The sequence below is a fragment of the Bos mutus genome, chromosome 24, assembly GCF_027580195.1.
Source record: "Bos mutus isolate GX-2022 chromosome 24, NWIPB_WYAK_1.1, whole genome shotgun sequence".
Taxonomy (NCBI): domain Eukaryota; kingdom Metazoa; phylum Chordata; class Mammalia; order Artiodactyla; family Bovidae; genus Bos; species Bos mutus.
The window spans coordinates 711,106-736,317 of NC_091640.1; the positions used below are offsets into that span (position 1 = coordinate 711,106).

General features: G+C 55.5%; 2 protein-coding genes across 3 annotated transcripts in view; one reads left to right on the top strand and one right to left on the bottom strand.

Annotated features, from left to right (window-relative positions):
• The window catches only part of SLC66A2 (solute carrier family 66 member 2), a 40,892-nt gene extending 37,377 nt beyond the window's left edge, over positions 1 to 3,515 (top strand). For both annotated transcript variants that reach the window (XM_014481847.2, XM_005906842.3), the window contains one exon: positions 1,999 to 3,515. In XM_014481847.2, coding sequence (XP_014337333.2) covers positions 1,999 to 2,206 — 208 coding nt within the window. In that variant the 3' untranslated portion in view covers positions 2,207 to 3,515. The remainder of the gene's footprint in view (positions 1 to 1,998) is intronic.
• An 860-nt stretch (positions 3,516 to 4,375) lies between these two features.
• The window catches only part of KCNG2 (potassium voltage-gated channel modifier subfamily G member 2), a 67,126-nt gene continuing 46,289 nt past the window's right edge, over positions 4,376 to 25,212 (bottom strand). Inside the window, exons 11-12 of the mRNA XM_070361478.1 lie at positions 4,970 to 7,790; positions 4,376 to 4,511 (exon numbers count right to left, since the gene is read on the bottom strand). Coding sequence (XP_070217579.1) covers positions 6,990 to 7,790 — 801 coding nt within the window. The 3' untranslated portion in view covers positions 4,376 to 4,511; positions 4,970 to 6,989. The remainder of the gene's footprint in view (positions 4,512 to 4,969; positions 7,791 to 25,212) is intronic.

Consider the following 25,212-nt stretch of genomic DNA (forward strand, 5'->3'; position numbering starts at 1 on the left):
GCCGCGCTGTGCAGATCTGAGTGGTTTTGAAAACTGAACTGAATTCAGCCATAGTCCCCAAATACGAGCCACAACTTGCAGCTTGAACTTAACCATGTCAGTTTCCTGCTGGAACAACAACAACAACAAAAAAACCAACATTCTCCACAGGATTTCAGCAAGACAGAGTCTCCTTACGTAGTGTTAAAGATCTCCAGGACATAAACCAAAATTACTCACCATGAAGACTAGGAAAATCTCAACAACTCTCAAAAGACAACAGACAACAAAGAATCGACACAGAGACTGGAATTACCAGATTTTAAAGGCACTGGTGTAACTGTTCTCTAAGGAACAATAGCAGATACTCCTGAAAGCAACGCAGAGATAGACCATCACGGGAGAAACAAAAGCAATGAGAGAAATAACTAGAAATTTTTAAATTGAAAAATATAGTAGCTGAACAGAAAACATACTTCATTAGTTCATTAGTAGAATGGAGACGACAGAGGACAAATCAATGAACTTGAGGATTGATACAAATCATCTATTTTGAACAGGAAAAAAAAAAATGGGGGAAAAAAAAAAGAACAGACTCAGGGACAGCAGGAAGATGTCTAATGTTAGTGTCACCTGAGACCCAGGAGAGGCGAGAGTGGTACAGAAGAATTAAAGAAATGATGTCTGAAAACTTCCCAAATTTGGTGCAAGATCCATGTACAGATTTTAAGACACTCAGCAAGTCCCAAATGTACATTCTGTCACAGACTGTGAAACCAAAGTCAAATGGCGAAAGCAGCCAGAAAAAAAGGACTGATGATGTATAGTGATCCTGCTGTTTAAATGCAGAGTTATATCCGCTAACTAAGAACCAAAGTCTTTAAACTCCGTGTGAGCCCACACGATAAACCAGCAAGCGTCGCAGGGCTGTTTGGACACAGACGCCGGGCTGCAGGGTGGGTGGGGGCCGGCTAGGAGCCTGAACCATTCTCCTGAGTAAGGGGCCTAGAAGCTCCAGCTTTCGAGAGTGCAGGTCGGGGGAACGGTCCACTTCCTGCCCTGCTTCTGTGTGGTCCGTCTGATGCTCCAGTGGACAGAGCTGGGGATGTGGGGATCACTGCCCTGGACACGGGTCACAGCCCCTTGCCTGGCTTTACTGGTGAGAACCGGCCTGGGGTCAGAGGCCTCCCAGCCCCAGGTGGATGGGGCCACCTCAGGAGCACGGAGTGCCTGGCCTGCCCTTGGCACAGACGGCTCAGACCTTCATACTGTCCCTGGGGTCCTCCCAGCCGACAGGCAGCTGCCCCCACAAACTGTGGCCTGGCTTAATCAGCCACGTAAGGTTCGCCTGCTGTGGAAATGGGTCTGATTTAAACATTTTATGCAGGAAAACAATGTGCTGGTGCGTGTTACCTGGCCAGCCAGGCGTTAGACATGGAGAGGTGTGTGCAGACGTGAGCAGTCTGTGACGCGGGACCCTTCTCTGCTCCAAGGACTGGTCTGAGACTCTGGGCGTGACGTCGATGACTAGAAGGGGGTTACCCTCAGGCTGTCCTTGGAGCGAGCCTGGCTGAGCCGGGAGTTCCCAAGAGAGGCTCCTGGTTTCCTGCTCAGTGCCCTGGGTGCAGGTGTGGGGGGCAGAGGGCTGCCCCCCAGGCCAGTTCTCGTGCTGCGAGCTTGGCTCGTGGAACATGGTGTGATGGGCCTCTCCCGCCTGAGGCCATAGCATGTCACCTGAGGGCCACACACCTGCTGTGCCTGCAGCCAGGACGGGACATTTGTGAGCCCACGTGGGCTTGACCCTGAGGCGCCCTTCTCTGCCCCACAGACCTGAGGCTTCTCCTGCCCAAGGGCCTTCCTATCCCTGCGGCCATGCATGTGGTGGCTTCACAGCCAGGACAGGAGGGTGGGCCGGGGTCTGGCACGTCCCCTGACTGACCCCTGGGTTAAGTCCCCTGACCCTGACCTGTGACCCCTGACCCCAGTCTGTGACCCCTGACTGCTTATATGTCTCTGCAGCATCAAGATGGTCCTCATGTGGACGAGTGGCGACACCTTCAAGACGGCATACTTCCTGCTGAACGCGGCGCCCCTGCAGTTCTCCGTGTGCGGGCTGCTGCAGGTGCTGGTGGACCTGGCCATCCTGGGGCAGGCCTACGTGTTCACCCGCTACCCTCTGAAGCCAGCCCCCCACGCGGCCCACCCCGCCAGCGCCAAGGCCCTCTGAGGCAGCCAGAGGATGAGGACGCGGGACCAGGGCTTCGGCCTGGCTACCTGTGCCCCACGTGGGCAGTGGGCACCACAGCCCCAAGACGGGCCTGGCCGTGGGGGCCTCGCCCAGCCTCTGGCTCTTGGGCATGGTGGGGCCCAGGGGCTAACGCTGCGCTCTGCTGCCCAGGACTCCGTGAGCAGGTCTCCCCAGGAGGGGCTGCCGCACTCTCAAGCTGACGGAAAGCAAGCCTCTCTTCCACTTCAGCTCAGGATATCACTGGGGAACCTGGGGCAAGCTCGCAGCCCCAGGGTGCAGTCCTGTGCCCCGCGGGACCCGGGACCTCCAGGAACCTCCGTGTCTCGGGCCCCGGGGCCCTGATGTGGCGGGTGGGGGGGCCTGCAGCCAGGCCAGGGGGTCTCAGGATGGGCGAGACGGGGCGGGAGTGAGAAACAGCACCAGGGAGCCTGGGTCCCTGCCCGAGGGGCCCGCAGTCTCAGGCCGGCCGGGGTGACGCACTGCAGGGTCGGGCTGGGCCACGTGGGATGCAGGGCTCCGGCTTCCTCACTCCGGGTTGGCACCCTGGTGGCCTCACCGCTCCACCAGGCCCTCCTGGTGAGGCTGCTGTGGACTCAATCGCGTCCGGCCAGGCTGTGGTGACGGGGTGTGGCCGGGCTGTTGGGAGGGGGCCTGGGTGCTGGTGGGCCCAGGGCGCACCCGGGACGGGTGGGGGCCCGGGTCTGGGTCTGGGTTGCCCCAGGCATCCCTTCCCTCTGGGAATTGTGCCCTTGCAGACACAGTCCGAGGCGTCCGTCTTCCAGGCCTGGAGGCACCTGCAGGTCAGGGCAGGGGGGTGGCGGGGCAGGCTTCCCAACGCTGTGCAGAGGCCCCGCTGCTGTCCCACTTTGTGCATGACCCTCCGCGTCCACTGTGTCTGACGTTGGCCCTCTTCAGTCTACACGGGCATCTCAGCCTCCCAGGCGAGTGTTCTAGACGCTTCTGCAGGCTTCCCGCAGGCACTTCCCCTCCTGCTGGGCGGAGGGCCTGTGGCGTCCACATTCCCCAGGCCGCTGCCAGAGTACTCGCGTTCGTGTGGTCGGTGGAGGGCGTGCGAAGCCGTCTCCTCCTCCTGACTTTTCCTCAAAAGCTCCTGAATGTTTGAGGATCCCATGCAGCTCTCTGGCCTGCAAGATGCTCTGAAAATGTTTATTTTTTAAAATGAAGGGAGATGTTTGTCTCTGGGTGCAGCGGTGCCCTGCGTGCCCCTTGTGGGAGCCCCGCGGTCCTGTCAGGGTGACTTTAATTCAATAAACTGCTGCGGATCCAGTGTGGCTTCGTGAGTGGAATCGGAGCACGGCCCAGGGCAAATTCAAGGGCCCGTCTGTCCTTCACCTCAGGGGATCCCAGGGAAGTGCTGGGCCAGCGCCCCGCCCTGGGGGACAGCGCTGCCTGTGACACCAGGGTCGCCCCTCAGATCCCTGGGGGACAGCGCTGCCTGTGACACCGCGGTCGCCCCTCAGATCCCTGGGGACAGCGCTGCCTGTGACACCAGGGTCGGCCCTCAGATCCCTGGGGGACAGCCTGCCTGTGACACCAGGGTCGCCCCTCAGATCCCTGGGGACAGCACTGGCCTGTGACACAGGGGTCACCCCTCAGATCCCTGGGGACAGCGCTGCCTGTGACACCGGGGTCGCCCCTCAGATCCTGGGCACAGCGCTGCCTGTGACACCGGGGTCGCCCCTCAGATCCCTGGGGACAGCGCTGCCTGTGACACCGGGGTCACCCCTCAGATCCCTGGGGACAGCGCTGCCTGTGACACCGGGGTCACCCTTCAGGTCCCTGGGGACAGCGCTGCCTGTGACACAGGGGTCGCCCCTCAGGTCCCTGGGGGACAGCGCTGCCTGTGACACCGGGGTCGCCCCTCAGATCCCTGGGGACAGCGCTGCCTGTGACACCGGGGTCGCCCCTCAGATCCCTGGGGACAGCGCTGCCTGTGACACAGGGGTCGCCCCTCAGATCCCTGGGGGACAGCGCTGCCTGTGACACCGGGGTCGCCCCTCAGATCCCTGGGGACAGCGCTGCCTGTGACACAGGGGTCGCCCCTCAGATCCCTGGGGGACAGCGCTGCCTGTGACACGGGTGTCTCCCCTCAGGTCCTTGGGGGACAGCGCTTACCTGTGACACTGGGGTCGCCCCTCAGGTCCCTCAGACAGTGACCGCCCTGTGCCAGCGGGACCAGGCTGAAGGAGGCAGCCCCCTGGTCTCCACCAGTTCACACAGTTCCCTTGAGAACGGAATGTCTCAAGAGGTTGGGGAGTGTCTCCTATAAAGGCCAGAAGAGGTATTTCAAGGAAAACGCACAGTTCTGTATAGAAAGTTGAGTTGGAGCTGTTTCTACTAAGCAGCTTGTTTTAGAGCATTTACAATGGGGGCAAGGCCAAAAAAATCCACCAAGTCAAGATACGTGAAAGGGAATTAAGTTTTTTCGATGAGTCACGCCAGCCCTGGAGGGTGAGGTCGGCCACTGGAGCTGACCCGAGCTGGTGACAGTCGACACGGCCCCCAGAGCCTCAGTGTGGACCCCGGATTCCCTGTACTGAGTGGTGCAGGGCAGGGGTGCTGCTCTGGCATGGATGTTTATTTTCCATCTGATAATGTGTTAATTCAGAATAACTTTTAATTAAAAATTATTCAGTAAAAGTTTAAATACTTTAAAAAAAAGGGCAAAAAAACATATGGGGTGCCTTTTTGGGAAACCCATCTTTGTTCCTGAGAACTTACCTGTAGCCTCCTCTGTGATTTGACCGATGAGCAGAGAACCAGCTTGGAAGCAGCTCCCATGTTCCTCTGAGGAGCTGTCCTTCCGAGACTGAGCAGAGTGGGCGGCTTCCCAGGCCTGGTGCCACACTGGCCAAGAGGGCTCTGTGTCCGGGCCCTGGACAAGCCATCCACTAGGACAAGGCAGGTATTTTTAATAGTAACTCCACTTGGAGTTATATTTTCCGGTGAGAAAAATATATGAGGGTCACTTTCATAGCTCTTCTTCTCAACAAGGGGGACGCTTTGGAAATGGAAACAGGACGGTGCTGCTGCCCCGACTCCTGGGTGAGTGGCCGCGTCCACTCAGAGTGAGAGCAGGTGAACGGCTCAGAGAGCCGCCCGCCCGCCCTAGCCCGCGCGCTGCCCGTCCTGGATTCTAGCTGGCTGGGAGGAAACTGGGTGGGGGGGGGGGGGCAGTGGGCATTTTCCTCTGAAATAAGAGGCACCAGAGTTGGGCCTATTTTGGCAGCAGACATGGGGGTTTCAGACCCGCATCACTGACCGTGGAGCACGTTCAGCCCTGGAGTGGCCCTGTGGATCTGAGTAGATCCCCGAGCCCCCAGGGGTCAGCTGGGACAGTGGGGGGGCCAGTCGGGGCCCAGGGAGGTTACAGCATGTGCAGGAGCAGCCTGAGGGTAGGGGGCTGTTTGCTGAAGGTCCCTGGAACGTCACCGACACAGACCACCCCCTTTAAACATGTACACGTGTGTTCGGATGAACCAGAGAGCTCTGGCAGGAAGCAGCTGTGGCGCACAGTGTCTTGTAGGACTCACGGAGACTGTCCCAAGGAGCGTCTCCGTGTGGGCTTCCTGGGTGGGTGTGGGGCCACAGGCTGGCAGGGACCCGGCCCGTTCCTGCCCCCAGCCTAGGTGGGCAATAGAGGCCACGGCCAGCAGAGGCCCACTGGCCCCCAGCCCGAGGGGCCGTGTGGGAGGATCACAGCAGGGACGCGGGGAGGAGCAGGACAGCCAGGGTGGGCGGCTCACCGGGTGCAGGGCAGCAGCGTGCCCCCGTTCCCACACGGTTCTCTGCAGGACGGCCCACAGCACCCGTCCTGTGACCCGCAGTGGCTTCAGTTCTGCAGGGCTCCTGGGGGCCCTCAGGGCCACTGCAGCGAAGAGGGGGTGTCCCACGACCCTCAGAGGGACAGTCAGTGAGCCCCCCTGCCCAGGAGGAAGTCTTTTCCTCCAGAGGAGCAGGCGTTTGACTGAAGAGCCGCATCGGCACAGACCCTCCCCTCCCCAGAGAAGCAGCAGCTCAGTCATGACCAGCTTCCAGCAGCTGCACGCCCGGGGAGGGGGCCAGGCGCCCGGGGAGGCCGTGGGGCCCCCGGCTGACATGCAGGCCTGCAGCGTTGCTGGGCATTCCGAGGGGAGAGCAGGTGAGGGGTAGGGAAGGGAGGTCAGAGGTCAGGGCTGGCACATGCCCCCCCCAAAGGAACTGGGTCTGTAAGCGCCCCCGTCACTTGGTGGGGATGTGGCTTCTACAGAGGTGACGGGAATGCCCCCCTCTGAGGGGGCATGCCCCCAGGGGGTGACGGCAGGAGCAGGAAGGCACTGCCCCTTCCCCACAGCTCCCCAAGGCTGCCCCCCAACCCCACTGAGCCCCACAGTGACCAGCGGGGCAAGGTCAGGGTGAGGCTGAAGGACAAGTGTGGCCTTCTGGCATTTGCTACAGGCTTGGAACTTCTAGGATTGTGGAATTTATTTTTAGTTGGCCATGGAGTCAAAACTCTGGAGACAAAAAAGGAAAGCGCAGAACAGGCTGGTGGTGCTCCTAGGGTGAAACTCTTTACTCCAAGCACAGGATGGCTTTGACCCCCGAGTCAGGCCTGGTCAGGCCCGGGCCAAGCTCCGGTGTGCGCGCGTCGAGCAACATGCAGGCTGACGACAGGAGCCGGGCCCCAAAGCTGTCCCGCGCCTCCGAGCGGAGCGGGGTGAGGACGCGGTGCCGCCCCCAGGCCCCCGACTGCCCCCGCAGGTCAGGTCGGCCCCGCTGGTGCCCACGGCCCCTCCGCGGAGGCCCCGGCCGAGCCGGCACCGTCCGGGCTCTGCGAGCCGTCGTCCTCTGTGGCGGTGGCGGAGGCGGAGGCGGAGCGCGTGCTGTCCTCGCGCAGGGCGGGTTCGGGGCTGGCGGCGCGCTGCTGCTGCTCCTTGAGCTCCGAGTAGGAGCGCGAGAAGGTGTGGAAGATGGAGGTGACCGGGAAGGCCATGAGCAGGATACCGCTGAGGATGCTGCTCAGCGCCACCACCTGCCCGGGCAGGCTGCGCGGCACCATGTCGCCGTAGCCCACGGTGGTCATGGAGATGACGGCCCACCAGTAGCTGGCCGGCACGCTGGAGAAGTCGCGGCGCGCGCCCAGCTCGCGCTCGGCCAGGTGCACGAGCGGCGCAAAGAGGGCCATGGCCACGCAGAGGAAGAGCAGCAGCAGCCCGAACTCGCGCGCGCAGCGCCGCACGGTCAGGCCGAGCGAGCGCAGCCCCAGCGAGTGGCGCGCCAGGCGCATCACGTAGAGCACGCGCAGCGCCCGCAGAAGCCGCAGCACCAGCCCCGCGCGCTCCAGCAGCTTGTTGCCTCCCGCGCCGGGCCGGGCCGCGAGGCCCACGAGCAGCGACACGTAGAAGGGCAGGATGGCCAGGATGTCGATGATGTTGAGCGGGGTCCGCAGGAAGGCGCACTTGCTCTCGGCCTGCAGCGAGCGCAGCAGGAACTCGAAGGAGAACCAGGCCACGCACACCGTCTCCAGCACGAACAGGTTGCGACACTTAGGGGAGCACTCGCCCTGCAGGGAGAGGGGGACTCCTGTTGAGGGCACGGAGGCCTATCCCTCCTGGGCTGCCCTTCCTCCAGATGACTGCACTGCAGGGCAAGGGTTGTGGACAAAAAACCAATTACTGTTTTTTTAAAAAAAGAAGTACTAGGAGGTGGGCTTCCTGCGAGAGAGTGAGCAGAGCTCAGGTGACCCGCTCCCCAGCAATGTAGGGGAATTTGTTTACAAAAAAAAAAAACACTTAAAGCTCCGGAAGCCATTCCAAGGACAACAGCAAATGAAACATTTGTTCAAGAAAATCTATGGAAATTCATTTTAAAAAGAGAGTCTTTGGTATTTGAATCAAGACCCCCCCCCCCCCAAAAAAAAAGTCCCAGATCATGGAGGAGGCTGCTCAGGGAGATACCAAAAAGATAATAAAATAGTTCACTAAAATAATCCAACCAATCATTAAACACTCAGCAGAGAACAGTAACATTAAGTGGGGAGGGCGATATCCAGTGTTCCTGGATATTTTATCACCTAAAATGCCCAGTTTTCAATAAAAAAATCATAGGGCAGGCAAAGAAACAGTAAAGTATGACCCATACATCAGAAAAAAGAAAAAAATCAGGCAACAGAAACTGCCTATGAGAATGACCAAATGTCAGATTAACAAAAAGCTTCAAAACTGCCATTATAAATATGGTCACAAAACTAAAGAAAATTTGATTGCCAGTTCATAGCATCAGATGGAGAATATCAATAAAGAAAAATGTTTAAAGAGTCAAATGGAAAATTTGAAGTTGAAGCATACAGTAACAGAAAATTCACTACAGGAGCTCAGCAGTGGATGTAAACTGTCAGAAGAAAGGGTTGGAGAACTAGGAGACTGCCGGTGGCGATTACGCAGGCTGAGAACAGCGAGCACCTGGGACACACCGGTTGGGCCAGCACCGTGGCATCAGGTACCAGGGGGAGGGGGAAGAGCAAGGAGGAGAGTGTTTGAGAAACAGTGGCTGCAAACCCCCCAGATCTGCTGAAAAGCAATGACCCACACACCCAGGAGGCTTGCTGAGTTCTGCCAGGGAAGAGACATCACAGGAAAGATACTGAAGGCCACAGATAAGGAGAAAATCTTGAGAACAGCAGAGACGGCGACGATCACCTGAGAGGTCACTCAGGTGAGATTAACAACCTAACATCTCAGCAGGAAGCTGTGGATAACTGTGTTCACATCACTCAGAAAACACCCGCCTACCTGAGGCTCCTATATCCAGCAACACTGTCATCAAAGCATGAAGGTGAAATGAAGACTAGCCCAGAAGAACAGACACTGAGAACTACCTTACGGAACTCTAAAGGAAGGTCTTCAGACTGAAAACCAGTGGTTCCAGCCTCTTCTCAGATGTGATACCAAAATAAGGAGCAAACAAGATAAAACAGATAGATTAAACTTGCCAACCAAAGTCTGTCTAGTCAAAGCTATGGTTTTTCCAGTAGTCATGTACCTATGTGAGAGTTGGACCAAAAAGAAGGCTGAGTGCTGAAGAACTGACGCTTTCGAACTGTGATGCTGGAGAAGACTCTTGAGAACCCTTGGATAGCAAGGAGATCAAACCAGTCAAACCAGTCAATCCTAAAGGAAATCAACCCTGATTATTCATTGGAAGGACTGATGCTGAAGCTAAAGCGCCAATATTTTGGCCTGGTGTGCTGCAGTCAATGGAGTTGCAAAGAGTCAGACATGACTTAGCAATTGAACAACAAGGCTACAATGAGGTTGTGTGTGGGCCCTGGTCCAGCAACAGGACTGGTGTCCTTTTGAGAAGAGGAGGTAAGGAGACACACACACATGCAGAGGCAGGACCACGTGAGGATACAGGAGAAGACCATCGTCCACTTGCCAAGGGGAGAGGTCTCAGGAGAAAGCAACCTGTCAACACCAGGATCTCAGACTTCAGCCTCTGAGATTATGAGAAAACAGGTTTCTGTTCAGTAACATGGTCAGTGATACTTAGTTACAGCAGCCCTAGAAGACTAGTAGCCAAGAGGAGCTACCTCACGTCCAAGGTAAGGAGGAGCAGCTGCACCTACAGCCATGAAGAGATACCCCACGTCCAAGGTAAGAGAAACCCAAGTAAGACGGTAGGCGCTGAGAGAGGGCATCAGAGGGCAGACAGACTGAAACCATAATCACAGACAACTAGCCAATCTGATCACATGGACTTGTGATCCACATAGACATGCTTGTCTAACTCAATGAAACTAAGCCATGCAGTGTGGGGTCACCCAAGACGGACAGGTCATGGTGGACAGGTCTGACAGAATGTGGTCCACTGGAGAAGGGAATGGCAAACCACTTCAGTATTCTTGCCTTGAGAACCCCAGGAACAGTATGAAAAGGCAAAAAGATAGGACATTGAAAGATGAAGTCCCCAGGTCGGTAAGTGCACAATATGCTACTGGAGATCAGTGGAGAAATAACTCCAGAAAGAATGAAGGGATGGAGCCAAAGCAAAAACCACATCCAGTTGTGGATGGGACTGGTGATAGAAGCAAGGTCCAATGCTGTAAAGAGCAATATTGCATAGGAACCTGGAATGTTAGGTCCATGAATCAAGGCAAATTGGAAGTGGTGAAACAGGAGATGGCAAGAGTGAATGTCAACATTCTAGGAATCAGCAGACTAAGACGGACTGGAATGGGTGAATTTAACTCAGATGACCATTATACCTACTACTGTGGTCAGGAATCCCTTAGAAAAAATGGAGTAGCCATCATGGTCAACAAAAAGAGTCCAAAATGCAGTACTTGGAAGCAATCTCGAAAACGACAGAATCATCTCTGTTCGTTTCCAAGGCAAACCATTCAATATCACGGTGATACAAGCCTATGCCCCGAGCAGTAATGCTGAAGAAGCTGAAGTTGAACGGTTCTATGAAGACCTACAAGACCTTTTAGAACTAACACCCCAAAAAGATGTCCTTTTCATTATAGGGCACCGGAATGCAAAAGTAGGAAGTCAAGAAACACCTGGAGCAACAGGCAAATTTGGCCTTGGTGTACAGAATGAAGCAGGGCAAAGACTAATAGAATTTTGCCAAGAGAACACATTGGTCATAGCAAACACCCTCTTCCAACAACACAAGTGAAGGCTCTACACATGGACATCACCAGATGATCAACACCGAAATCAGACTGATTATATTTTTTGCAGCCAAAGATGGAAAAGCTCTATAGAGTCAGCAAATACAAGGCTGGGAGCTGGCTGTGGCTCAGATCATGAGCTGCTTATTGCCAAATTCAGACTTAAATTGAAGAAAGTGGGGAAACCATTAGATAATTCAGGTATGACCTAAATCAAATCCCTTATGATTATACAGTGGAAGTGAGAAATAGATTTAAGGGACTAGATCTGATAGACGGAGTGCCTGATGAACTATGGAATGAGGTTCCTGACATTGTACAGGAGACAGGGATCAAGACCATCCCATGGAAAAGAAATGCAAAAAAGCAAAATGGCTGTCTGAGGAGGCCTTACAAATAGCTGTGAAAAGAAGGGAAGCGAAAAGCAAAGGAAAAAAGGAAAGATATACCCATTTGAATGCAGAGTTCCAAAGAATAGCAAGGAGAGATAAGAAAGCCTTCCTCAGCAATCAATGCAAAGAAATAGAGGAAAACAATAGAATGGGAAAGACTAGAGATCTCTTCAAGAAAATTAGAGATACCAAGGGAACATTTCATGCAAAGATGAGCTCAATAAAGGACAGAAATGGTATGGACCTAACAGAAGCAGAAGATATTAAGAAGAGGTGGCAAGAATACACAGAAGAACGGTACAAAAAAGATCTTCACGACCCAGATAATCACGATGGTGTGATCACTCACCTAGAGCCAGACATCCTGGAATGTGAAGTCAAGTGGGCCTTAGAAAGCATCACTATGAACAAAGCTAGTGGAGGTGATGGAATTCCAGTTGAGCTATTTCAAATCCTGAAAGATGATGCTGTGAAAGTGCTGCACTCAATATGCCAGCAAATTTGGAAAACTCAGCAGTGGCCACAGGACTGGAAAAGGTCAGTTTTCATTCCAATCCCAAAGAAAGGCAATGCCAAAGAATGCTCAAACTACTGCACAGTTGCACTCATCTCACATGCTAGTGGCTCCATGGTGGCTCAGAGGTTAAAGTGTCTGCCTCCAATGCGGGAGACCCGGGTTCAATCCTTGGGTCAGGAAGATCCCCTGGAGAAGGAAATGGTAACCCACTCCAGTATTCTTGCCTGGAAAATCCCGTGGACGGAGAAGCCTGGTAGGCTACAGTCCACAGGGTTGCAAAGAGTCGGACACGACTGAGCAACTTCTCTCTCACTCACATGCTAGTAAAGTAATGCTCAAAATTCTCCAAGCCAGGCTTTAGCAATATGTGAACCGTGAACTTCCAGATGTTCAAGCTGGTTTTACAAAAGGCAGAGGAACCAGAGATCAAATTGCCAACATCCACTGGATCATCAAAAAAGCAAGAGGGTTCCAGAAAAATATCTATTTTTGCTTTATTGATTATGCCAAAGCCTTTGACTGTGTGGATCACAATAAACTGTGGAAAATTCTGAAAGAGATTGGAATAGCAGACCACCTGACCTGCCTCTTGAGAAACCTATATGCAGGTCAGGAAGCAACAGTTAGAACAGGACATGGAACAACAGACTGGTTCCAAATAAGAAAAAGAGTACATCAAGGCTGTATATTGTTACCCTCCTTATTTAACTTATATGCAGAGTACATAATGAGAAACACTGGACTGGATGAAGTACAAGCTGGAATCAAGATTGCTGGGAGAAATATCAATAACCTCAGATATGCAGATGACACCACCCTTGTGGCAGAAAGTGAAGAAGAACTAAAGAGCTTCTTGATGAAAATGAAAGAGAGCAGTGAAAAAGTTGGCTTAAAGCTCAACATTCAGAAAACTAAGATCATGGCATCCGGTCCCATCACTTCATGGGCAATAGATGGGGAAACAGTGGGAACAGTGGCTGACTTTATTTTTCTGGGCTCCAAAATCACTGCAGATGGTGACTGCAGCCATGAAATTAAAAGACGCTTACTCCTTGGAAGGAAAGTTATGACCAACCTAGATAGCATATTGAAAAGCAGAGACATTACTTTGTCAACAAAGGTCTGTCTAGTCAAGGTGATAGTTCTCCAGTGGTCATGTATGGATGTGAGAGTAGGACTATAAAGAAAGCTGAGTGCCGAAGAATTGATGCTTTTGAACTGTGGTGTTGGAGAAGACTCTTGAGAGTTCCTTGGATGGCAAGGAGATCCAACCAGTCCATCCTAAAGGAGATCAGTCCTGCGTGTTCATTGGAAGGACTGATGTTGAAGCTGAAACTCCAATACTGATGCAAAAAGCTGACTCATTTGAAAAGATCCTGATGCTGGGAAAGATTGAGGGCAGGAGGAGACAGTGACGACAGAGGATAAGATGGTTGGATGGCATCACCGACTCAATGGACATGGGTTTGGGTGGACTCCGGGAGTTGGTGATGGACAGGGAGGCTTGGCGTGCTGCAGTTCATGGGGTCATAAAGAGTCGGACAGGACTGGGCGACTGAACTGAACTGAGCAGACTAATACAGACACTAACACAGAGTGTCTGGGAAGTATAAGATGAGCCGCAGAATGGAAGGACATATGTACACATCATATGTGATAAGGGACTTGCATCGAGAACACAGAATTCCTTCAATTCAATGATTAAAAAAAAAGACAACCCAATATAAAACATAGGCAAGGGATCTAAATAGACCTTTGTCCAAAGAAGATACACAAGTGACCGAGAAGCACATGAAAAGGGGCTCAACACCATTCATCACCAGGGAAATGTTGGGCAAACCCACCCTCAGCTCCCACTTTACCCCCACCGGGGCAGCCAGAGTGCAAGAGCCGACAACAAGTGCAGGAGAAACCAGGCCTCGTGCACTGCTGATGGGAGCGTGCCACAGTCTAGTCACCTTGGAAAGAGCCTGGCTGTGCCCCCAAACCTTCCTCATGGAGTGGCCACACAGCCCAACCATCCCACTCCTAGGTGTGTGCCTTGAGAAGTCAACACGCACGTGCACACAGAAACCTATACATGGATGTTCATGGTCGAGTAAGTCACAACAGCCAAGAGCTGGACACAACCCCGATGTCCACCTGCTGACGGATGGACTAAAAATCTGGAAGCCGCACACACACTGGGATACTATTGGGCCATGGAAGAAATGAAGCGCTGACTCCTGCTACAACATGGATGAACCTTGAAGACAGCTCAGGGTGAGAGGGTCCAGTCATGCCAGACATGCTGGGTGGTTCTGTTCTCAGAATCCAGAACAAGGAAATATTTAAGACACAGCCTTGGTAGCTCAGGGCTGGCAGGAGCAGGGAGGGGCTGAGGAGTGTGTGAACCAGCCACCAGGGTCTTCTGGGAGATGGAGATTCTCTAAAATCAGACGGAAGTGGTGGCTCCAGAATTTGTGCACACTCCAGAAACAGCGGAATCATACACTCAAGAGGGGCGAACTGTACAGTATGAGTCAATTAGCAGCAGAGCTGTTGCTAAGAAATAACTATTAGGGCTTCCCTGGTGGCTCAGGGAATCTAGAATCTGCCTGGCAACGCAGGAGACACGGGTTCCATCCCTGGTCCAGGAAGATCCCACATGTGGTGGAGCAACAGAGCCAAACTGCTGAGCCTGTGCTCTTGAGCCCGCGCGCCACAGCCACCGAAGCCTGAGTGCCCGGAGCCCAGCTCCACGAGAGCAGCCACCTCGATGAGAAGCCCGAGCACACAACTAGAGAAAAGCCGGTCCAGCAACCAAGACCCAGCACAGCCACAGATAAATACACAAAATGATATGAAAGGCTTCTACTCTGGCAGCCCCATGGCCCCTGCGGCCTCGTTCCGCCTCAGCTCTTCTGGGCAGCCTGGGCATCGCTGGGGCCAGGCTCTGAGAGGCCAAAGCTCCTCTGGGCAGCCCTGACACCCCAGGCCTCTGCCCTCCTTGCCAGGCCTGGGGGCCTCAGGACACGGAGGGAGTTAGGCGGGAAGGGGCCGTGGGGCTGACGGGGCAGAAGCCCTGGCAGCGGGAAGGGGGACTCGCCATCCTCACCTGGAGTCTGATGACCTCAGCCCACAAAGTGCTTGGGGGTCCCATGACCCACACCCCAAGAACACCCACGTATGACGTCCCCTCGTCCGGGCTGAACTTGGGCTCCTGGCCCCCCCATCATCTCTTGGCCACGTCCAGCCGCAAGCCCCCATCGGGTAGGCGGTGACCCTGAGAGCAGGAGGACGAGGGACGAAGACCCTGGGCCCCCCTGGGGCGGGCGGGAGGCAGCCCCTTGGCCCCCACACCTGCCCAGAGGCAGGTCAATCCAGTGGATTCGGCCTGCGAACCCCTGCGCCCCACCACTCTCTTAAATTCAGGAGGATAAGTGGAGGGAACTATTTTGGGAACTTTTAGAAAATGACCCTAATTCATCATAATTTGACACATCTGGCCTATTTGGCCAAAATCGGGTCAGCAGTAAATCTACACACCCGAGGTCCTTCCCTCCCCCACATCTCCATCATCTCCAAGCGCCCCCAGAGCAGCGCCAGCCTGCCCCACCCAGCCGCGCACTCATGGGCCTGCCCCGCGGGCCCTGGGGCTCCCGGCTCCTTCAGGCTCCGCCTTCGCCCTTTCCTGACAGGCCTCCCCCTCAGTGGCTGAGCCCCTGGGCTTCGCAGGTGAGAAGGTCAGGTGGGGCCTAGATGGGGTCCCCTCACCAGCAGGCGGCAGTCTCCCCGTCCGGGCGCCCGCGGGTGTGTGGGGGCTGGCTCAGCCCACGGCCGGTTCTCCCACACCTTCTGTGGCTGCACCCCAAACCCACTCCCAGGCTCGGGGCTCCTGCGGGGGAGGGCAGGTGGCCAGAAGTGTCACCATGGGTGGGGTGGAGCCCAGGGGACAGGCCAGGGCGGTCCCCACCAGGCCCCTCTGCAAATAAAGTGGTTTTTTTATTTTGAATTAATTATTTTAATTGGAGGCTAATTACAATATTGTAGTGGTTTTGCCAAACACTGACTTGAATCAGCCACGGGTGTACATGTATCCCCCACCCTGAACCCCCTCCCACCTCTCTCACCATTCTATCCCTCAGGGTCATCCCAGTGCACTGGCCCTGAGTGCCCTGTCTCATGCATTGAACCTGGACTGGCGATCTATTTCACATATGATAATATACATGTTTTAATGCCATTCTCCCAAATCATCCCACCCTCGCCCTCTCCCACAGAGTCCAACAGACTGTTCTTTACATCTGTGTCTCTTCTGCTCTCTCGCATATAGGGTCATTGTTACCATCTTTCTAAACTCTATATACGTGTGTTAATATACTGTATTGGTGTTTTTCTTTCTGACTTACTTCACTCTGTGTAATAGGCTCCAGGTTCATCCACCTCATTAGAACTGATTCAAATGCATTCTTTTTAATAGCTTAGTAATATTCCATTGTGCATATGTACCACAGCTTTCTTATAGATTCATCTGCCGATGCACATCTAGGTTGCTTCCATGTCCTAGCTAACAAAGTGGCTTTTGAACCGTTTTCGCAAACTGCAGCCTCCACGGCCCGGCACTCCCATGGCACCAACGCTGCCTCAGTTTTCTAGCAGAATAAGCAGGCACCCCGACTAGCTTCCTCAGTAACGCGGGCCATGGGGCAGCCAGCATCCTGGGTGCAGTCAGGAGAGGCCTGGCCTGGCCGCGCTCCCAATCCCGGCTTTGTTCTCTTTTCAGAGCATCGAAAATTGTGCTGTCTGTTCTGCTAAGGAGCCTGCTGACGCCCGAGTACCATTGCTCCTTGAGGATAAACCCAGGTGTGAGGGTGACGAGACGGTCAGGAGGTCAGGGTGGACTGCTCACCACAAGGACAGCACCGAGCTCGGCCAACGCCTGCCGCCCAGCCTGAGGCCCCCAATGCCAGGAGCGCTTCATCGCAGACTCCGAGGCAGGCAGACTCTGCCTGTGTTTATCCAGGGTAATCAGATTCTGAAAACACGTGTCCCCTTGCTGCCCGTGTGTGTTCTGGACACCAATTCGCACCCCTCTGTTGATCCAGCGTGGACCCTGTGTCCAGCAGAGGAGCCGGTCTGAGCTATTGTCTGCAGCTGGGAACAGGCCGGCGTGTGGCAGGATGTTGAGAAGGGTGAATGCTCTGTCCTTACTAATGTATCCACTCATAACAGCTTTGTGTGAGATTTTCTCTCTGCCTCCCATGAGCACTTAAAGGAAAATATTTATTAACTCAATTTACTAACATTCATAATAACTTGCCTTTGAACTTAGTTGAAGTTTATTTTTTTCCAATTATCTGTGATAAAAGACTCTCATAGTACAAATAGATAATCAGGAGAAGGAATATTAAATCCACTTAGGAGAACAAATTGTATAAAAAGATCAAGCAGTCATTTACATAGAAGTCATGAATGCGCTCACTTGAAATTACCTGCACTGAAGCAGAGCTGTCAGTTCACTTTCACGTCAACATCCTGTGGACTAGTTTTATGGGCTAACACGGAAAGAAAGGAAGATACCTTGCTGTGAAGTCCTCCACCCTCTGCCTGCCCTGGATGGAAGGAGCTTATCTTCCAATTGGCCCTCTCGACCTCCATGGACCCTCCTGAGCGTGATGTGCCGGCCTGAACCCAGCGGGGGTTCTGGAATCAGACAGAACTGCAGTCACCAGCATCTCACACTTTGGTGCCCTGAGGAGCAGACCCCCAGGGCCCCAACATCCCCGCGGAGGTGACCAGCGTGAGCCGAGATGGACAAAGACAGCAAGCTGGTGACAGACAGCGGCGCCGCCCACGGATCAGCAAGCGGGGTGTCCATCTCGGGGAGAACAGTTCCCCACCACCAGTCTGAATGCTTCCTGCGTCACAGACAAGGACACAAATCTGAAGCCACTGCTCCTCATTTGTTGCCCAATCTTAGTCCCTGGTCCTGGGGTGCATCCACAGCAGTGGCTGTGCTCTTGCCAAGGGCACAGATGCACTTTCTCCTCTCTTCTGTGCTCGGTTTGGCCCCACCCGTCCGTGCACACGCCCCCGACGCACAGCTGCACGAGTTTCCCTGAGAACCTTTGGTAGCATCGACTTAACCGCACCTTCCTGGCTGCCTGGGTTCAGACATGGCTCCTCCACGAGGGCAGAGACGCCCAAGCTGGACAGTTGGTCCTGCGACACTTCCCAGCTCCCACGACCCAGGCAGGAGGGGCCCCAGCTCCTGCGCCCAGTGCTGACTGGGTTCATCAGGAGGCGATATTTTCCAGGAAGGCGGCCCTCCCTGCTGACTGTGTCTGCACATCCACCCCGCAGCCAAGAGTAGAGACACATGGGTAGGGCACAGCTCCTCACGGGTGGGACCGGGGCTGTGGCCAGCACTGAACGGACATCCTGGGGGCGAAGGACGGAGGGACAGGCGGGCAGGGAAGGCTGCATGGGGAGGATGTGGTGAGGGGCCCCCTGAGGCCGCCTGCTTGTCTCCCACTGAGAAATCCCGAGATGCTCACAGGGAACTGAGAACAGACCACACAGGCAGGTAGACGAAGACGATGGGACTGTGGGAAGTATAAATGGAGGTGAAGACGTGAGGTGTCGGCTTCCAGGGGTGAGCAAACAGAAGTTTAAAAAGCAGAAGGTAAATTTTTTTTTTAAAGAACTAGGCAAACTGTTACCAGGCCACCCAGCACTGGTAGGCCAGGGTCCGGGGACTCGAGCTCACAAAGGCATGGCAAGGCCTCCTCGGGGCAGCATGTGGGGCGTGGGTTTGCAGGCCCCAGATGGTACAGCCCCCGAGATGGGCACAGCTGAGGACCCAATCAGGTGAGCGTTTGAGTGGTGGAAGCTGGGTGAGCACAGTGTTCATCCCAGCAGGGCTGGTGACAGGAAGGGCTGGAAGCAGGAGGGGATGCGTAAAACTACAGAACAGGACTGCCTGGCTGCTACTGTTAGGGGACCAAGTGGCTCCAAGACGCTACCTGCGCGCTTCTCCTCCAGTCTCACGAGAGGCTCCGGAGCAGAGGCAGTGAGGCGCACTCAGGCTTCAGTAATTACCTCGCAGTTTATTTTCACTTTGTTCTCCATATGGCTTTGTACCTGCCCAGCCTCCGCGAAGAGCAAGCATCGTGTTTACAACCAGGACACTCTCTGAGGGGTATGTTCTTTGGGCCACTGGGGGAGCAGAGGGACAGGCCATCCGGGCAGGTGGGGGGCCTGGCTGACCATCCAGGCAGGATCTGAGCTTTGGTGGCTGGTTTCTCCCCGCTCTGCACCCAGCTGTGCCCAAAGGGCAATTCCCGCGGGTGTGCTGGGTTTACTTCTCCAGATGCTCACTTCTAGGTTGTATCAGGAAGAGCCAGTCTTCCAGGCCCCCCTCACTGTGCTCCTCAGAGCACCGCCCCCTCCCCAGGAACTTCCAATGCGGGGGTGTCCCACGCACACCCTGACCCTGACCCTCACCAAACTTCTGACGGATGTCAATGAGTTAGTATTTGTGGTAAAATAAACAGCACGAGCTCTTCGTTTGGGAAGAGCCAATTTGCTGAATTACAGCAGGCAGTGTCTTCTCATTAAAAATGTACAGTCATGTTATAATTAACATCTAGGGCTTGAAAAGTCGCTCGATCATGTCTGAGTCTGTGACCCCATGGACTGAAGCCTGCCAGGTTCCTCTGTCCAAAGGATTCTCCAGGCCAGAATACTGGAGTGGGTAGCCGTTCCCTTCTCCAGGTGATCTTCCCGACCTGGGGATCGAACCCAGGTCTCCAGCATTGCAGGTGGATCCTTTACCAGTTGAGTCACCAGGGTAGCCCTATCTAGGGCTTCAGTGGAGCCTAGCATCACCTGAATGCTCAGGTCTGTTCCCGCCACTGCCTGGCGCCATATAATCTCCCTGCCTTAAATGCGTGGCTTTTAAAGAAAACGCTGCAGGCCTGGGAGGGAAGAGTGGAGGTCAGGGCTCGGGTGCACCTGAGAGGCCCTGGGAACCCCAGCCACATCTGCTCCATGCTCAGCGTTCTCACAGCGGCTCCCGTGCTGCCAGCACAGGGCAGGGGACCCCAGGTCCTCCTGCAACATAAGGTGACTCCTGGCCCTCCCCCTCAGGCCCCAGCTGCCCAGCACGTCCTCGTCACCACACGTCAGGGCCACCCAGGAAGGGGGGTGCAGCTGCCTGGGGGACCCTGGGGGCCGGCCGGGTGGGTGCGGGCTGCAGGGACCCACAGGCCCCACCGCCTCCTCCTCAGGCCGCGTCCACCCACCTGCCCGCCCTCCTGGATCTGGAGCAAGTGACCGTCCCTCCTGATTTAGGCAGTTGTACGGAGAACAGGACCGTGGCCTCCCCAGTGAGGCAGCTGAGACGGGAAGGTTCTTGAAGCCGAGGGCAGTGGCCAGAGGGGGTCAGCGCAGACTTGGATGCAGGGAACCCCGCGGGGACTCCTCGTGGCTGCAGGAGGGCGGGCGGGAGGTGGCCAGGGGGTTGCCCCGCCCCTGCCTCCCAGCCACCCCGCCAGCCACCTCCACCACCAGGGAGGCAGAGGCCTCGCCACAGGCTCCGCTCACACCCTGGGTGCGGCGAGGTGCCTGCGGACAGCCACGCAGCACGGGTCGGCTGCCTCTCCAGCTGCGCCTGCAGACTGGCTTCCCCCATCTGACTCCCGCCCTCCGCGGACCAGCAGCTCCCACTGTGTCCCCCACAGAAGCCGGCGCCTGGACACAGCCTCCTCGCCTCCACCTGCCCCATGGCCCATGTGTGCTGCAGCACCTTGTGTGCAAAAGGGTAATTGTCTGTGCAAAGCACTGTCGAAAGCCGTTTCACAAGCATTATTCAATTTAATCTCAACAACTCTGAAGTATCCTCATTTTATAGATGAGAAAACAGGCTCAGAAAGAAGACCACGTGTTTTTGGGTCTTCAACAGTCTGTACAGGGGCTGGGGTGGGAGCCCTGGTCTGCGTTTAAGTCTGAGAACTTAACCAGCACCCGTTTGCCTCTTGTGTGACAGAGAAGGTGAACCCACAGCCTTGGCTAGGTCATGGCAGAGTCTTGGGACCGGTCTCCAGTTCTGCACGTCAGGGGCTTGGCAGCTGCCACTCCCTCTGAACAACAACTAAAAATCTGAACAGACTGAAAAACACACTCTTCTCACGTCTGTAAGAGAAGGGAGGGCACAGGGCAAACCACTACCGCCAAGACTGGAGTGACAGCCGGGTGAACGCAGGGAGCCAGGCTTCCAGGGGCAAGACTCACAGCCGCCTGGAACCAGCGCTGGTAGGAAAACCTGAACTGTGGTTTTCAATTGCTGGAGGCTCAGTGTGAATAATGAATAAGTCTGAGAGTCCTAAGCTCCAGGGTACCTGTTGAGATTTACTGGGAGATTTGCTGCCAGGGCGCGCCAAGGTTCTCAGTAAATATGGGAGAAAAGAAGATACGCAGATGGCAACCAGCACATGAAAAGACGCCCCACTCATATGTCATCAGGGAGATGCAAGGGAAAACAACACGGAGATGCCACGCCTGTCAGAAAGGCCCACGTCCAGAGCGCCGGCAGCACAGATGCTGGCGGCAGGGGAGCAGCGGGGCTCTCAGTCAGTGTCGCTGGGGAGGCAAGGCGGGGCAGGCACTTTGGGAGGCAGTTTGGTGCTTTTGTAAAAAACTGAGTATATTTTACCTAGTGATATAGCAGCCACACTCCTTGGTATTTACCCAAAGGAATAAAAAACATGTTCACATGAAAACCTGCACAGAGGTGCTTATAGCAGCTCTGTTCATAACTGTCAAACCTGAAGCAGCCAAGAGGTCCTTCAGTCAGTGGTGGGTAAACCAACCCCAGAACGTCCAAACAATGGGGTATTATTAAAGGCCAAAAAGAAACAAGCTATCAAGTCATGAAAAAATGGATAAAACTTAAATGCATATTACTAACTGAAAGAGGTTTATCTGCAAAGGATTTCAACTATAGGACATTCTGAAAAAGGCAAAACTACAGATAAAGTGAAAGGATCAGCGGTGCCAGGGCCTGGGGAAGGGGAGGGGGTCAGGGGAGGCACAGAGGGTTTTCAGGGCAGGAGAATGGTTCTGAGCGACACTGTTATGGTGGATACAGGTCATCGTACTTGTGTCCAAACCCACAGAATGGGGTGGAGCCCTAATGTAAACCGTAGGCTTTGGGCAGTTGCCAACGGAGGTTCGTCACTCTCAGGGAGGCTGATGATGGGCGATGCTGTGTAAGGGTGGGGCGGGGGCGCACAGGAACTCTCTGCACCTTCCTCTCAATTTTGCTGTGAATTTAAAACTGCTCGAAAAACTTGTCTTAAAAAAAAAAAAAAAAAAAAAAAGAACCTTGTAGTTTCTATTCTAGGCATTTGAGCATAAGTTTTTTTTCCCCTCAGACTAAAGCACAAATCCAAAACAGAAATCCCCTATTTTTTCTGCCAAATTTATGTGGAAAGTAGAGGAAAATGCCCCGAGCTCCATGTTTATCCCCTGGCACGTGTGGCTCTGTTTCCAGAGCCTTTCAGAGTCTGGCAGGAGGGTCCCCCGTGAAAACAGCCAGTGTTCCCTCCAACGCAGTGGCCGATGACTGCTGGGGCTTGGCCTGCAGTTTTGGGGGCTGGCAGGGGCTCCAGGCCAGAGTGTGGGCTGCAGACGAGACTCCCTGTGGGGAGGGGCTGCCGCTTCGCCTTCCTCGCAGTCCTGGGGCCCCCCTCATTTCACAGAAGAGCACGATGATCAGGGCTGGACCTGTACCAGACCCAGCTTCGCCTGCAGCGGAGTATCTGCCAGCAGGTCGTGTCGGTTCCTGGATCAGACCTTTGCAAATAAGAAACCCAACCAGCCAGACCCATGGTCCAGCCCAGGGCCCTGGGAGCCTCTGTCCCCAGCTCGGTCCTGGGACTTGGGGGCAGGGCCCTCTCTGGAGTTGGTGGCTGCGCCGGCAGCTGGCTGGGGTCCATTCTCCCTTCCTCCTTTCAGCTTCTTGGGCCTGACCGCGTCAGGGAGCACCACAGCCCGTTGGCACGGTGTGATGACGCGACGCAGACGGCCCCTGCTGGGTGGGACTGGAGCCTCCTGGATGCGGGGCCTGGAGTCCGGCTGACGCGCGTGGGAGGGCCCTGAGGTCCTGTCCTGCTGCAGCGGCTCCAGTACAGCATTCTTAGCCCTCGTGGACAGGAAACGAGCCATCAGGGGCTGGACTGAAGCCCAGGTCCCTGTGCTCAGGGGCTCCTTTGCCACTGGCTCGAGCCCTGCTGCTGTCGGCGCTGAAAGAGCAGCTCATTGCTCGCGGCTCTCAAGTTGGACGTCCGCGGTCCGGGCACCGACACACTTGGTGTCTAGTGGGTCCCTGCCTCCTGCTTCTCACTGTGTCCGCTCCAGACGAATGGGTGGGCAGCTCTGGGTGGGCACTGTTGTAGGAGACTAATCCCATCACGAGGCTCGACTTTTATGACTCTGTCACCCCCAGAAGCCCCCTCCTGACATACTGAGCTTGGGATTCAGCCTGCGAATTCTGGGAACGTGACATTCAGATGGCAGCATTCTTCCCCCAGCACCCCAAATTCATGTCCTTCTCGCCTATATATTCCATCCTGCAGCCCCCCAAGTCTAAGAAACTTCGCTATCAACTCTAAGGCCTGACGTCGTCCAAGTCGGGGGTTGGGGGGACTCCAGGTCGAGTCATCAGAGGCAAAGCCCCTGAGCCTGTGCACAGACGGTGACGTGCTTTCTCACACCGCAGCAGGCCGTGCCCTGTGCCCCACGGAGCAGGCTGCAAGCCCGCTGCACCGGTTCTGTCTGTGCGCTGGGGAGCCCTGACTGACAGCTTGGAGCAGTGAAGCCCTCAGCCCGGCTCAGGCTGTTAAGCTCGACGAGCGTGTCTGTGCCCACACACAGCAGCAGCTCTGTCGTCAGCTTCCGATGCCGTTGCCAAGTGTCTTTGTGAATTTGGTGCTCGAAGTCGCACTCATGAAATCCATAACTAATTATGTGGGTCTTGATTTAATCATATGAGCTTAGAGTTAAAAATCGACTTGCAAGCCAAACACCAGCCTCCGTGAAAAGGAAGTGATGGGTTGAGCACAGCCTCTGAGGACGCGCTGTTCCCCAGGCCGGCGTGTGCACCCGGGCCTCACTACTCGCAGGCCCGGCACCGTCTCCAGGCAACACCCCGCGGGGAGGAATCCAAGAGCCAACTGCCAGAACAAAGGCCTCTCTGGTTCCGAAGGCCTGTCCTTAGCATCTGATCGCTGCGACATCCAGCGGGGTGGGCGCCAGTGTGTACGCCCGTTCCCGGGGTCGCCTAACCACGCTGAACACACCTCTCACAGAACCGAGTATCCAGCAGGGACGGGGTGCTCTGGGCGCACCTGATGTCTGCATGTTACCCGACAGCAAGGTGTTGGGGGAGTGGCTAGAAACATGCTCTGTCTCCTTCACTGAGACCCCAACACCCTAGGAGTGAGGCCAGAGGCGCTGTAGACCCCAAGGCAGCAGAATGGGGGGCTCGCCTCCCTCTGGCTTGGGGCTTTTATGGTGACATGCAGGAAGGAGGTCAGGGGTCAGCCCTGGAGCTGGAGCCTCCTGGCCGCAGGGAGGGGACCACAGCAGGAGAGGAGAACCAGCTGAGGGGCCCCAGAATGAGGGAGGGAGTCCCCTGGAGGAACCAGCTCTGCAGGAGGCCCGGTCCCAGCAGGACCACGAGGCACAGACTGGCAGTTTGAGGAGGCCATTGGTGGTGGTTTCTTTCGCAGCAGCAGGGACACACGCAGGTCTACGACAGAGCCGGAATCAAGGCCCGACCCCAAACGAGTCCCCAAGAAGCAGGCCTCAGTGCTTGCTGAGCCAGCTTCAGATGGCGGGGGCCAGAGAAGGGGTCTGGGGGTCGCGCAGGGCGGGCACCCAGGCGGAGCCCAGCCCTCAGCTGCCCCGTGGCCTTCGCCTGCTCTGACTTGGACCACGAGGTGAGGACCATGGAGTTGGGGACCCCCCACCCCCTGCATCTCAATGGGCGGAGCAGGAAGCAGCAAGGGCTGGGGCTGCGTGCCCCTCGGCCCGGGGCCCCCCTCGGCCTGGCGCCCCTCTAAGCCTGGGGCCCCCCTCGGCCCGGGGCCCACTGCTCTCTCGCTGAGCGTGAGGGCTGAGGGTCCTTGGTACCTTGTGAGGCGCCGGATGCAGTGGAACCCTGGCTGCTTCCCCCTGGTGGTCTGCGCCCCGCCCGCCCTGCCCAGCCTGTCCACCTCTGTCTCCAGGAGTCTGCTGACTCCAAAAGCCTCAGGTGGGTGGAGTCACACAGGCTCTGTCCTGACAGTTGGCTTGTTTCCCTTAGCACAGCGTCCTCAAGGTTCGTCCCACAAGTATGCTTTTCCCATCA